This window comes from Labeo rohita, chromosome 24, assembly GCF_022985175.1.
Source record: "Labeo rohita strain BAU-BD-2019 chromosome 24, IGBB_LRoh.1.0, whole genome shotgun sequence".
Taxonomy (NCBI): Eukaryota; Metazoa; Chordata; class Actinopteri; order Cypriniformes; family Cyprinidae; genus Labeo; species Labeo rohita.
Window position 1 is genome coordinate 25,136,340 of NC_066892.1, and position 14,666 is coordinate 25,151,005.

The 14,666-nt window shown below is 35.0% G+C and overlaps 1 protein-coding gene across 3 annotated transcripts; it reads right to left on the minus strand.

The window, feature by feature from the left end:
• Nucleotides 1-1,267: 1,267 nt before the first annotated feature.
• si:ch73-206p6.1 (phospholipid scramblase 1) lies at nt 1,268-10,835 on the minus strand. 3 transcript variants are annotated; one of them, XR_007825657.1, is made up of 8 exons: nt 10,751-10,835; nt 10,015-10,103; nt 8,167-8,209; nt 7,845-8,065; nt 7,501-7,662; nt 3,887-4,045; nt 3,612-3,807; nt 1,268-1,334 (listed from the first exon to the last, which is right to left on the minus strand). XR_007825657.1 is itself a non-coding variant. In XM_051098487.1 (7 exons), the coding sequence occupies exons 2-7, from the start codon at nt 10,090-10,092 to the stop codon at nt 3,778-3,780; spliced, it is 693 nt and encodes a 230-aa protein (XP_050954444.1). In that variant the 5' UTR covers nt 10,093-10,103; nt 10,751-10,835; the 3' UTR covers nt 2,819-3,777. The 3 variants fall into 3 exon arrangements, 1 of the variants encoding a protein (XP_050954444.1); XR_007825658.1 differs by lacking the exon at nt 1,268-1,334 and adding an exon at nt 2,819-3,331; XM_051098487.1 differs by lacking the exon at nt 1,268-1,334 and having other exon boundaries at nt 2,819-3,807.
• Nucleotides 10,836-14,666: the final 3,831 nt, after the last annotated feature.

Here is a 14,666-nt window from a genome sequence, read left to right on the forward strand (position 1 = left end):
TTACGTAATATATATTGTCTTGGGTGGCCTTAGCAAGTAGGACATGTTCCTGGATCAACATCCTTTCTGCTCCTGAAAGAACATTCCCCTCGACCAGATGTTAAAGACAGAGAAAGACTTTTCTTAGATGCCTAAACAGCATTCTTATCAACCAATTTACTTAAATTTTGGGGTTTATATAGTGGGCTAGGGATTGGGTAAGATGATAATGACATTTCCAAGGACCATTTTTTTTCACTGTCATAACACACGAGGAGACACAAGCCAGAGATGCTCTTCTCACACCAAATAACAACTTAACTAAACATTCAGCTGTTTCAACCCAACCCTGCTTTTAAGGTTTGACAAGTTTAGTGATGAATACTTTATTTAGACCATTCTCTCATCACAGGAGAGTCTGGTGGAGCTTCAGGAGTATGTATACACTAGTCCTTGTCCAAAAGTCCAAAAATCTAAAAATGCTGGTGTCATGCAGAGAATGAGTCCATAAGTCTTAATTCAAAATAGCACAAAACGGCCCACAAAGCTGCCTTACATAGTTTGTTGATTCAGATAGCACTCAATTATAAAGACAAATGTTCAAATCATAAAATCTGGGTCATTGCACATGATTACATACTGGTCTTGACACAGTTTTTTAGTATGTTCCTTGGAAAACGTCTTTAGCCAGAAGTAAGTACTGTTTACAGAAGAAAGGCAGGGTTTTCAAAGAGCACAGGGTTGTTTCAATCAGTCATCCGATTTTTTTTTTGTTTCTCATGTGGTAAAGCATTGCAACACTGGCCTGTAATGCTACCTGAGCAATTATAATCCATTTTAAAGACTATTTTTTTCCTTAGAAAACTTGTAACTGAATATAGTGCACACAAACCAAGCTTCACCCATATTTCACAGTAGCATCTGAGAGGAAACCTTCACATCAGCATCCTGCTTGGCAGATTGGTTTGGCTCTGTCCAGTCTTGTTATTTTGACGAAACCCTAAAAGCAAGTTTGCCTGATCTGATAGGCTTACAACTTCTTCCTTTTAATAATAAAACTCCTACAACTCTGACATTTGATCCTTCAAAAATATTTCCAAAAAACCTGAATGTAATTTCAAGTCTAAAATCCATTTTGCTCCCAATTCTTGCAAGTGAATATAAGCTCCCAGTGTCCCATTGACATGGGTGATTAAATATACATGGAAGTGTAATGGACTATAAAATATCATTTGGTACATACAAACAGTACAGATAACATTATAATGCAAAATTACAGTAAAACTACCTGTCTGAAGTGCCGTAGGAATTCTGTCATCATTTACCCTCAGTCGTCATATGACTTCCTTTCTACTCTGGAACACAAAAAGGAGATGTTTACAGCAAAATGCCTCAGCTGCTCTTCTCTATTTAATGAAAGTGAGCTGTTGAGCAAAATGTTCAATGCAAAACAATTGAGTACTTTTATGATGCTTTTATGGTGCTTTTTCTATTTTCAGTGAGAACAGCTTTTTTGTTCCATGAAAGAAATAATAGGTTTAGAAAACTGTGAGGGTGAGGAAATGATGATAGATGTTTAATTCTGGGCTGAACTGTTCGTTCTAGTAGTTTCCAGAAATAGCGGATGCTGTTATAGACTTTCTAGCTTGCAACAAAATATAAGTCTATTAAAAAAACAAGCAATCAGACATAATGAATGGCATTTGCGCAGCGTTTGCTTTGATGCGCTTGGCATTATCCTGCAGGACGCAGGATGAGAACTGAATATCAGCGCCCAGGAGGACTGAATCCTCAGCTAAATAATTCTCTTTATTGCATTCCAGATCAGAGTTAGTGCCTCATGTGTTTCCATTACGCTAATACCGTTTTAAAATGTTAAATTTCTTCACAAGCCGAGGTCAGATCAAAGCCCTGGCTGCATTGATGACATGCTTGACTGAACACTCTCTGCTAATAAATATATTTTCTTCTCAAACCCATAAACAGCTTTTGTGTGACGCACTGCCATGTTCTCTTTTCATCAGCATTCACAATTCACAGCTCATTAGGAGGCATTATTGCCGACTTGTTGACTGTAGCTTGAGGAGAAAAGTTCAGTTTTACCCCCTCCCTCCCCCCCCCTCCTTTTTTTTCTTCCCAACAAATACTGCTTTTGGTATAGGGTTTATGCAAGACACAGTTTTGTGGTTTCTTTGTTCTTTTTTGTTTTAAAGACAAATTTGATCAAAACACATTGAATTATAACTAAAAGTGACACAAATAACAGTACATTGGCTGCACAATGATTAGACAAATGTGTGTAGTTTAGAAAATTATATTTTGCACTAGATCATGTAACTATTTAAATATAATGCTGGAATTATGCACCCGAAATAAATATTTTAAAAAAGAACAACACCCTGCTAGAAATACATTCTGTGTTAGTCAGACATCAACTATACCAGGCATTTATTAAGCATCACATACAGGACACTCTTAAAAATAAAGGTGCCTTAAAAGGTTCTTCACAGCGATGCCATAGAAGAACCATTTTTGGTTCCTCAAAGAACCATTCGGTCAAAGGCGTTTTAAAGAACCATCTCGTTCTTACCTTTTTATAATCTGAAGTACCTTCTTTTGCCACGAAGAACCTTTCGTGAAACACAAAGGTTCTTCAGATGTTAAAGGTTCTTTATGGAACCATTTAAACGAAAAAGGTTCTTCGATGGCATCGTGAAACACCTTTATTTTTAAGAGTGTAATGTGTTTAAATTGCAAACCAAACTCGTAAAAAACATGAACAACACTTCGTAATTAATATTTTGAAGGACCTAAAACGTTGAGGATTTTGTGCACTTAAAGATCAACATTGCCCTCTTCTGGAGACACTGAGTACTACAAAAAATAAACTAAAAAAAGCTCACAAAAAAAAAAAATCCCATTTTTATAAGCTTATTGTCAACACTACAAATCAATCAGACAAACAATATACAAGCTAAATAAATCACACAATAAATTGACTACTACACACTTTTTTTTTTCTTTGTTCTTTTTTTTCTTCTTCTTTTTGGACCACTTTTAGCTCTTTGCAACATCTGTTAGCATGCAAAATATATTTTGGGAATTAATAAAATGAAAAGTGTTGAAAATACTATTTCACAATAAAATATAACTTTGTGTTGTAAATGTGTATATTGGTCATTCATTGCAGGTAGTACTGCAAAATTTAATATGCATAGTAGTACTGACAGCTCTTAAAGGAATAGTTCACTATTTAAATTTCAGTGTCTTCTTCACATAAATCTGTCATATGGCTTATTTTATGGTGTTTTTTTTTTCTTCTTTGCCTTGGGGTGTGGGATATGGGGCTTGACTGCTGTCCAAAAGAAAAAAAAGAAAAATAAATAAATAAATAAATAAGTAAATAAAACAGTTGCCTGCTTTTAAATTGCTCCTTTCATGTTAGAAAATGGAAGACAGTGGAGGAAAATGTGTAATATGAGCTTGAAGTGAATAGTGGCATTTTATTTCTTTATTATTTTGGGATGAGCTATTCCTTTAAATGCCATATATTTTAATCTGTTATGTATAGATATGAAATTAAAAAAAAAAGAAAATACACTTCAATCGGTACAACCAATTATATCACACACCTGAAGCTACTTCACAGTCTCTAAAAGCATCGTTCTTCTACGCTGCTGGCTTGATATTCACATGCATTCCATTGGATTTCACAGATGTATGATGTGCAAGGTTAAACATCTTCTCTTTTCACCCGTTTCCACAGAGCCGGACATTAAAACACCGTCTGCATAGCAACTAGTTATTTGTCTCAAAAAACATGAAGTCCTGAAAAAATCAAAATAAAACAAATATGTCATTCATAAGCCATACTATCAAATCATATTCTCCATACACTCATACTCACAATGAGAAAGCAGGCTCCGATCATCACTGCCTTCATTCGCACATCAAGATCCATGGGGAACTGGATCCCAAAGTTGTCGGAATCCGTGAATGCCTCCCGAAGAAGTCCTGTCCATTGTTTGCTGATCTTTCCGATGCCGACTTCATCCATGGTCAGAATCTTCAAGCAAAATTTTTAAAATGTTTAAATTCTGAGATACTAATATGTCAATCCAAATCTATGCTTATTTACGTGAAACACTGCATCTGCTGAACAACAGTTCCCCCTAGTGGGCTTTATAGACAGAGCCAAATAGACAGCAGACAAACACAAAGACAGAAAAAGTACAAATGTAAAGCTCTTCCAATTAAACACTATTCAACAGAGCTGAATTATTAAACATACATTTACAGTTGACATATTCTCCATATAGATCCTTTAGTAGTAAAGCTCAAAGCATAACTGTAGTCTAGTGATTAATCACATACTGTATATACAAACTCCGCTTTCCAATTTGCATGTATTTACTCTATTGAGGGAAAAAATTATGGAAGCTTGTTCCCACCACTAGTTAAAAAAATTAAATAAATAAATACCGAGCACAAAGAAGGAACAATGAGTCATGGCTGGGAGCATCAGACCAACCGCAACAATGAGTGTTTAATCCTTGTGGTGTTCATATTTTTGTTACTCAGCCAGTGTTCATGGGTCTGGTGGACCCGCTGCATTTTTGGGTTTTTAATTCAACACAGATTTGTTAAAATACTCAACAGATGTTTACTTCATCCCAATTACAAGCAATATAACCTGAATGTTTGGCTGATATTTGCCATTTTCCTTTGTTAGATCACATTTATGAATTAAAGTGCTACAGCCTTGTAGCAAGGCTACAGGGGCAGAAGCACAACTCACACTTACACTCACACTCTCTCAGACTCTCTCTCTCACACATACTCACACATATACACACATAAACACACATAAACACACATAAACACACATAAACACACATACACATACTAATAGCAGGCCCAGACAATAGGGGGATAGAGTGAAGTCACACAGGACCCAAAATTTTCACTCTTTTATTAGCCCCGGGTCCAGTGGACCCGAACATCCTGTGTGTAATATAAGTGTGTAGGGGGGGGTGTACAGTGAGCGGTCACTGAAAATGTGTTCTGATATATGTTCTTCACAGAAAATGAGCCAAGGCCAATGAGTATGAGCTTGAAAAAATAATTTTGCGTATCATTTTTGTTTTGACAAAGAGTCCACTTCCAGAACAATTTACTCACTCCCTTGTCATCCAAGATGTTCATGTCTTTCCTTCTTCAGTCATAAAGAAATTGTTTTTTGAGGAAAACATTTCAGGATTTTTCTCCATATCATGGACTGATATGGTGCCCCGATTTTGAACTTCCAAAATGCAGTTTAAATGTGGCTTCAAACAATCCCAAATGCGGTCCCAGCTGAGGACGAAGGGTCTTATCTAGCGAAACGATCACTTTCATAAAAATAATACAATTTATATATTTTTTTTAACGTCAAGCGCTCGTCTTGTCTTGCTCTTCCCGACCTGTTTTTTTTTTCCTGTTCATGACAGTTTGATCTTCTTTGCATGTTCACTTTGCAAAAATTGGGTCGTAACTTCTGCAGAGATGTAGGGTGATTTTGAAATGATTTTTGACGTTGAGAGAGAAAATACGATTGGAGTTTTTCGAAATACCCTAACTGTCTTGAACCAGAATACACAGAGTTCAGGGAGAGCAAGACAAGACAAGCGTTTGAGAATAACAAGTATTTAAATTGTATTTTTTAAATAAAAAAAATAACCAATCATTTCGCTAAATAAGATTCTTCTTTCTCGGCTGGGATCGTTTACAACCACATTTAGGATCGTTTGAAGCCGCATTTAAACTGCATTTTAGAAAGTTTAAACTCAGGGCACCATATCAGTCCATTATATGGAGAAAAAACCTTAAATGTTTTCCTCAAAAAGCACAATTTCTTTACGACTGATGAAAAAAAGACATGAACACCTTGGATGACAAGGGGGTGAGTACATTATCTGTAAATTGTTGTTCTGTAAGTGGACTTCTCCTTTAAAGGCATTTTTAGATCATTTTAGTGGAAATGGCTAAAAAAAAAAAAAATCACAAATACAATCATTAGTAATACGGTTTAATTGCTAATAATTTTTTACCAATATGTGGCGCTATTATCAAATTATTATGGTGCAGTAAGTGTGAGATGACAATGACGCATAAAAACTCTGATATCAATATCCCAAAGTGTTGCACAGTTATTCAAGAACAGTTTGGTTTATCGAAAAGCTTTTTATAACATTTTGCCAGCATGGTCTGAAAATTATCTGAGATGATTTTGGTGAAAACCATACCAACGGTATAGGAGGATCTCAAAAAAGTAGGTTTTCAAAGAAATTCAACTAAAAGTTTGACCAAATATAGCATAATTGGTATAATGATTATACAAGCAATCTACCAAGACCAGTTTTATAAAATAGGCAAAATTAATCAAAAACTATTAGCATTTTTTTAAATTTCACAATAAATTTTATAAAATTATAAATGATAAATATAGTTCCAATGACACATACTGAGTTTCGTAATGATGCACTAAAGAAGTATGTGAAATACATTATTTTACGAGAAAAAATTTAAATATAGAATACAGAAAAAAGTGGATATCATTCGACTCGGCATGCTGCACTGAATCAGAAAAGAATTTTATGATTTTTGGACAAACCATTCAGAAGTTTTAAGCAAAAATATATATTTTTTTTTTTCTCCTGACCAGAAGGTGGCACTTAACACTGTATGTAGCCTCGGGAGATGATTATGACGACATACCAAGTTTGGTCAGAAAACGCTAAAGCGTTGCAGAGATATAGCTTTGAATCCAATATGGCATGTTCTTTGTCAACTTCGTTCGCATGTTTGAAAAAAAGTTTTTTTTTTTTTTTTTTTTTTTTGAAAAATTCCAAATTGTGAAAAACCTTGACCCATAGAAATTTAAATTCTGGTGTACATTTGACTCGGCATGAGCATGATATAAACTATGCAATATGTAAACTCAGAATTATGAGAAAAAAAATGAGTTTATATCTTACAATTGTTTTTTTTTTTTTTTCAATTGTTACTTTCTTTACATTTAGTTCATGAAAAGTTCATGAAAAAAATCTGAATTTTGAGGAAAAAAGGTCTGAATTGTCAGATAAAAGGCTTCCATAAATGATGTACAACATATAATATAATTATGCATAAATACTTATTTATTTATTTATTTATTTATTTATTTATTTATTATTTCTTTCTTTCTTTCTTTCTTTCTTTCTTTCTTTCTTTCTTTCTTTCTTTTATATTGGAGTAAAAAGAATTTGAGAAGACTATGTGCCTAAATGCTAAAAATATGTTATAAAAATAGTCTCTTTGTTCTTTTTGTGAAGTATAATTAGTTTCGTTTTTGGTAAAACATCAGTCACAGCTTACTAGCCTAAACAAAGCTTTCAAGGAGAATTAGAGCTACACAGATACAGCAACGAAGTCATTCATTTTCAGTGAGAGTTAGCAATTGTTGTTGTCTGTAACTGTTTGATCAGTAACTGTTTGTTATACCTCAAAGTCCACGTCTGGCAGGCAGCTCCAGCCACAGAACGGGCCCTGGAGCTTGAGAACCGCCTCTCGATGCTCATTCTCTATTGTGAACTTGGGGAAGAAAGGGTGCCACTGCTGTACAACATATCCCACTGTGTTTCCTGGAGGAGCCTGGACCTCCAACTGAGACAGGAGAAATAAAGAGAGAGGAGAGGATGAAAAACAGGAATAAACATAATTGCTCCATCACTCATAAATATTGTAATATTTTCCCTGTGGTCTATTTCAAAGTGAGTGGCATCTGCAAACAAACGATGTAATTCGCAGAACTAAATTCACTTTTCAGAGACTTTTTGGCAGATCACCTCTTGCAGACAACATGGGAAGAAGCAGGACATGCATTTCAGAGGACGGTTGACTGTGATGATTTCCTGTCCGAAGTTATCAAGGACACGGATGGTGAAGGATCGCAGCGGGCCGCAGCACTGACGGGTGAGACAGTCGTTCTCCTCCACCGCGTAAAACACATTCTGACCCATGGAGTTACGGATCTCATATTTATTGTTGCTCTCAAAGCCTGCCAAAGCTGCGTGAAACATACAGAGGACTTATTAATCAAAGATTCCATATTTAGCATTAAGTTAAAAATAGGTCTAAGATGAAACTGTAAGAAACTGTTGTACACACCTTCAATAAGCTCAACTTTCTGTTTAATAAGAAGTTGATCTACCTAAAGGAAAAAGAAACTGATGTTTTAGTAATTTTATATGACTTATATACAGACTTATAAACAATTACAGTAACACTTTATATTAAGGTGTCCTTGTTATACATGTTACATGTACTTACTATTATAATAACAATGAATTATGCATAATTACATGCAAGTAACCCTAAACCAAACCCTATTCCTAACACTAACAACATAGTAAGTACATGTAGTATTTAAAGGAGAACTCCACTTCCAGAACAACAATTCACAAATAATATACTCACCCCCTTGTCATCCAAGACGTTCATATCTTTCTGTCTTCAGTCGTGAAGAAATGATGGTTTTTGAGGAAAGCATTTCAGGATTTTTCTCCATATAATGGACTCCATTGGTGCCCCGATTTGAGCTTCCAAAATGTAGTTTAAAAGCAGCTTCAAAGGGCTCTAAACGATCCCAGCCGAGGAAGAAGGGTCTTATCTAGTCAAACGATCTGTCATTTTTTTTTTCAGAAAATAACATTTTTGATACTTTTTAAGCACAAAAGCTGGTGTAGCACAGGCTACATACTACTGAATCACGTTGAAAGGTCATGCGGAACGTAGGCGGAACTATAGACCCAGTGTTTACAAAGTGAACGCGCAAAGACTAAGAAAGTGCAAGTAAGTTTGAAAACGCTGCTTACAAACAAAAAGGTACAACGATGTCCTCCTCTTAAGTTGTAGGAGAAAATAAGATGGAGTTTTTCGCCATACTCAGTACACAGACCATGAACTAATCTTTTTTCAAGTCATTTCGTTCATTTTAGCCAAATATAATTAAAATGTTACGTGTTACTTCCCTAACACATCTCCTGCTTACACAAATGTTGATCACACTACAAACAAGACAAAACTATAATGCTATAAGAAACAGAAAAGATTAATTCATTGTTTACCTTGGTCTTTAGTCTATGATTAGCTCACCTCACTTTTTATCTGAGAAGTTTTCGGGTTTGAGTCATTCGTTCATCACGTGACAGCCCAATAAGATGAACAAACGACTCGAAAAAACCTGAAGACTCCAAACAGGTGAATTAATTCCAGTACAGAACCTAATAGGATGTTGCACATGCGAGACTGAATGAATCACTCCCCGAGGCGACTCATTCTTCCCGAGTCGCATTAAAGATTCGTTCAAAAAGAAAGAATTGTTCAAGAATGACCCATTATTAATTCATAGCATCGTAGACCCGCATCCCAGAGCCTGTGCTACACAAGCTTTTGTGTTTAAAAAATATACAAATTTTTATTTTTCGAAAAAAATGACCAATTGTTTCACTAGATAAGACCCTTCTTCCTCAGCTGGGATCGTTTAGAGCCCTTTGAAGCTGCATTTAAACTACATTTTTGAAGTTCAAAATCGGGGCACCAATGAAATCCATTACATGGAGAAAAATCAACCTGAAATGCTTTTTTAAAAAAACATAATTTCTTTACAACTGAAGACAGAAAGACATGAACGTCTTGGATGACAAGGGGGTGAGTAAATTATTTGTAAATTGTTGTTCTGAAAGTGGACTTCTCCTTTAATATTACTTAGTACTTAAAAGTATAATCACACTGCAACAAGGACACCTTAAAATAAAGTGTAACCATATTTTTATGGTTATTTTTATTTTTATATATTGTTATATATTAACAAATAGACAAAAAAAAAAAAAAAAAAAAAAAAAAAACTTTAATATTCAACTTCAGACGGAATTGCTAAATTATATTAATTATATAGCTATATATTAATATTAGTATATAAATTATATATCCATATAGAATTAAATGTTAACTAACCTGTGTCAGGTATTCTAATCCCGGTGGACAACCCGGTATTCCTTGATTGGGAACCATATACATATTCATAGGATGCATGGTTGCCTTATCTTTAGAGTGAAGATGAAAACAAACAAACAAACAAACAAACAAACAAAAAATTGTATATTGGTCAGCAAGATTTTAGCACCGACTACAGGTGGGTCATTGACAAATAACATAAACGTGAACTTAAATAGTCGTGCAAATGATTTTAAATGTACAAATATTTCCATGGAATCACTTAATAATTATAAAGTCATTACATCTATATGCATACGTTTTCAAGAACTATAAAATAAAGTTTTGTGACAATAATAATTATCCCAAATATATATTGTAAGTAGAGTAACATTTAAACATGTATCCACTGAGAGGAAATACCATAACATAGAAGTCGTCTAAATCTCTACCAGGGAAACATACAACACGAATTAAATGCAAATATATATTGTATGGTCTTATGAATAGCCTGGTAACAAGAGAGAAGTATAATGCATGTAATTTCGTCTTAAAATGATTATAATATAGGAAAACGACCTAAAGAAACACAACAGTTTGTCATGCAGCAAGTGCGTTCAAGGCTGTTCTGCCTGTAGTGACTGACCAGATTTTTTCCTCATACAAATAAAAAACAAACGCGTTGTTTATAAGCAGTATGACGTTCGCGGACGCGTTAAATCTGCTGCACAAATCTGTTTACAAGATCAAAACTCACCTGCGTCTTCTTATGATAAAGAGTATAACGGGTTGACTTAAGAGTCTCGGCCCCATATTAAACACCACATACCATTGGCTGGTATGCTGCTCACGTGTTTTGAAACTCCTTTTACGTCATTACGCTTTAGTCGAGATTTCCCGGAAGCGAATTAACAAATCCTACTATGGTAAGCCCGTTGCTCATGAATATTACTTACGTGACCTATTATTCGCCCTGTAATACTAACTGATTGGCTGAAAAACAGACGTTTGTAAGCGAGCGCTTGGCAAGGCAAGACTCATAAATATTAATTTAGTGTTTAACGTCAACACGTCCTAATTAATATTTATGAGGAATGGCTTTCACCGTAGTAGGATTGAGAAAATCGCTTGAAGAACTCAGAGACTGTTGTCGAGATTATTGCCACCTCCGCAAATCATAATGAGATTTGTTTTATGAGTTAAGTGGATATACTATAGTACTGAATGTTGACCTTAATCATCCTTAATCATACACAAATGGGTGTAAAGTTATATATAAACTGTACTATTTGCGCTACAAACCATTATGTGCATTATCACAATAATAAAGTTGAATAATATGACAACAAAATAGCATTGATAATAATAATAATAATAATAATAATAATAATAATAAATAAAAATTAATTAAGTTTTGTACATTTCAAATAAATTGAAAGTTGACACTGAAAAGCATTGTGCATTCAAGGTGAAAATGGCTTATGTTAAAAAAAAATCAATGCAATGCAACAGGTAGCCTGCTGGTCAAGGTAGTCAATGGAATGATACAGTTTCAGGTGTAAACCCTGCTGTTATCATTTATAACTGCAAGAGCCAAACGCTTTTCCGCCAGGATACACTGAAAGGTTGATGAACCGATCAATTTGTGTGCAAGAGTTCATCAAAGAGGTGGGCATCCCAGGGATGGAGATACAGTTCCCTCCACAAATATTGGCACCCTTGGTAAATATGAGCAAAGGCAGCTGTGGAAATAAATCTGCATTGTTTATCCTTCTGATCTTTCATTAAAAAAGTCACAAAATTCTAACCTTTCATTGAAGTAAAACAATAGAAAGTTTGGGTGAAATCTCATTGTTATTATTATTTTTTTTTTTTTTTTTTGTCTAGTTCATGTTGGGCACAATTATTGGCACCCAATTATTGCAACATCCTTATCCCAAGATAACAGCTCTTAATTTTCTCCTATAATCCCTGATGAATTTGGAGAACACCTGACAAGAGATCAGCAACCATTCCTTCATACAAAATCTCTCCAGATACTTCAGATTCCCAGCTCCATGTTGGTTCTTCTCCTCTTCAGTTCACCCCACTAATTTTCTAAAGGGTTCATGTCAGGGAACTGGGACAGCCATGGCAGAAGGCAGAAGCTTCATTTTGTTCTCAGTGACACATTTTTGTGTTTGTTTTGGATCATTGTCCTGATGGAATATCTAAACACAGCCCATTATAAGATTTCTAACAGTGGCAGTCAGGTTTAGATTTTTTTTTTTTTATCTCTTAGTATTTGTAAGAATCAATGATGCCATGTATCTGAATAAGATGTCCAGGATCTCTGGCACAAAAATAGGCCCATAACATTAAAGATCCAGCAGTTTATTTAAATGTGGTCATGGGGTACTTTTTATCCCTGTTTGCACCAAACCCATCTTAAGTGTCTGCTGCAAAAAAGCTCTTTTTTTAGTTTCATCTGACCATAAAAGTCAGTCCCATTCGAAGTTAGTTGTACCTGACAACTATATATGCTGGAGTTTGTTTTTGGATGAGCGAGCAGGACTTCTCTTGAAACCCTCCTAAACAACATGTGGTGATGTAGGGTTTATTTTATTTTTTTAGGCTTTTTGGCCCCAAGACTCCTCCTCACCATCCATTATGATGATTCAGACACACATCCTCTTCTAGGATTTGTAACATCGTTAGTTGATTGGAACTTCTTAAGTATTGCCCTGATGGTGGAAATGTGGATTTTCAATGTTTTAACTCTTTTCTTAAAGCTGCATTTTAGTTTGTCAAGCTCAGCAATCTTGTTCTGCACATCAGAACTATATTCTTTGGTTTTACACCTTGTGATGGATACGGGAATTTCCCCTTTGTGTTCCTTATATTTATAATCCTGTGCAACAGGAAGTCATGGCTGGACAATTTCATGTTCCTAGTCAACCAGGTGTGCTAAAAAAAATGTAAATATGAATGGGAATATACTTCAGAGATATTTTACTCATATAAATTTTTAGGGGTGCCAATAATTGTGCCCAATATGAATGGGAGAAAAACATTTATTTCATAATGAGTTTTTCTCTTCACTTTCCATTGTTTTACTTTAATGAAAGGTTAGAATTTTGTGAATTTTTTGAATGAAAGATCAAAAGGATAAACGATGCAGATTTATTTCCACAGCTACCTTTGCTCATATTTTACCAAGGGTGCCACTATTTGTGGAGGGCACTGTAGATGGCAAAAACCAGCTGTGAAGTCCGGACCAGAATTTAACAGTATGCCACGTGATAAACAGACCTTATCATGACAGAGGCTCCAAAATTACTGTAACCCAAACCAAAAAGATCAACTAGAGAACCAATTTAGTCAAAATCAGTTAGTCCGTAGGTAGCTGACAGTAGTCAACCATAAATCATTTGGTGCAAGCACTCACAATTTGTACAATATAATTTACAGTATTTGGCAGTAAACTCTGCTCTACTCTCAGGATTTAAATAATAGCCCTTGCTTCTACATGAGAACCACATGACCTAGAAATGTCATAAAACATCTTTGTTTTGTAACAACTTTGTTTTCCATTTTGAATGTAGCCCACAGTTAAAATTTTGGATGGCTTAATGCTAATGTAAAGTAATATAAAATGCAACACTATTTCACACTATTTTAGTTTTGATTTTGTTTTCCTGTGATTTTCCTTGTTTCTTGTGTTTTGATCTTGAACTGTTTCCCAGGTTCTTTGATTGTTTGCAGTCTGTCCTGACCCTTGCCTGTTTTTGGAATACTCTTTAGCCTTGCCCAGTCTACTGTGTTTTGCTGGTGTTATGGCAGTAGCTTTTGTCCTTCAAATCTCTGATCTTTCAAATTGTATTTATAAAATAAACTTGTCTAATTCAAACCAAATATAACCACTCCAGTTTGAGGTGGTGCTGTTGATGTGATCTCTGCGTCTCTACCAAAATTCATATTTCACTTTGTTCAGAGTCAGACTGATACAGTACATTTGTGGTTTGCCATTTCTGTACATGGTATCTAGGGAAGATAACTCTGCAGTGGCCACAGGAGTGCAGTATTGAGCTAACACATTCATGGCCACAATCAGTGGAGAAACTTTACAATGATTGTGTGAGTGGTTGTTGCACTACCTGGGTCGAGTCCAAGGCTATACGTCAGAAAATGAGTGCACAGCTGATGTACACTAAACCACTAGCCACTAAAGAATACACATACACTATGAGCGTCACACCAAATTAATTTCTGCGTCTTGGCCAAATCACTTCTGACATCTGAATTCACTCATTTGATTTCATTTATTCCTTTAAGTGGACTATATTGGTGCAGTAATGTAAGAAATTGTGAAAGAGGGTATATGAGTAATTTCAGATGCAGCCCAAAACTGTGTCTGACTCAAGACCAGTTTGACAAAATTGTTACAAAGACCAAAAAAACAGCTGATACATTAATCCTTATGGTGTTTTCCAGTAATTTATCTATTTATTTATTTTAAATGCTAGTTTATGTTTTCACACTGGACTAAAACTTACTATATTTGGCCACACAGGATGTAGCAACTTCCCAAAATGATTTTGAACATTATACTTTTTAAAATATTTTTCCCCCCAAATTGTCATTTTTGTGGTGTTCCCTGTCAAAAAATATGGCCAAAAATCCGTATAAATTTG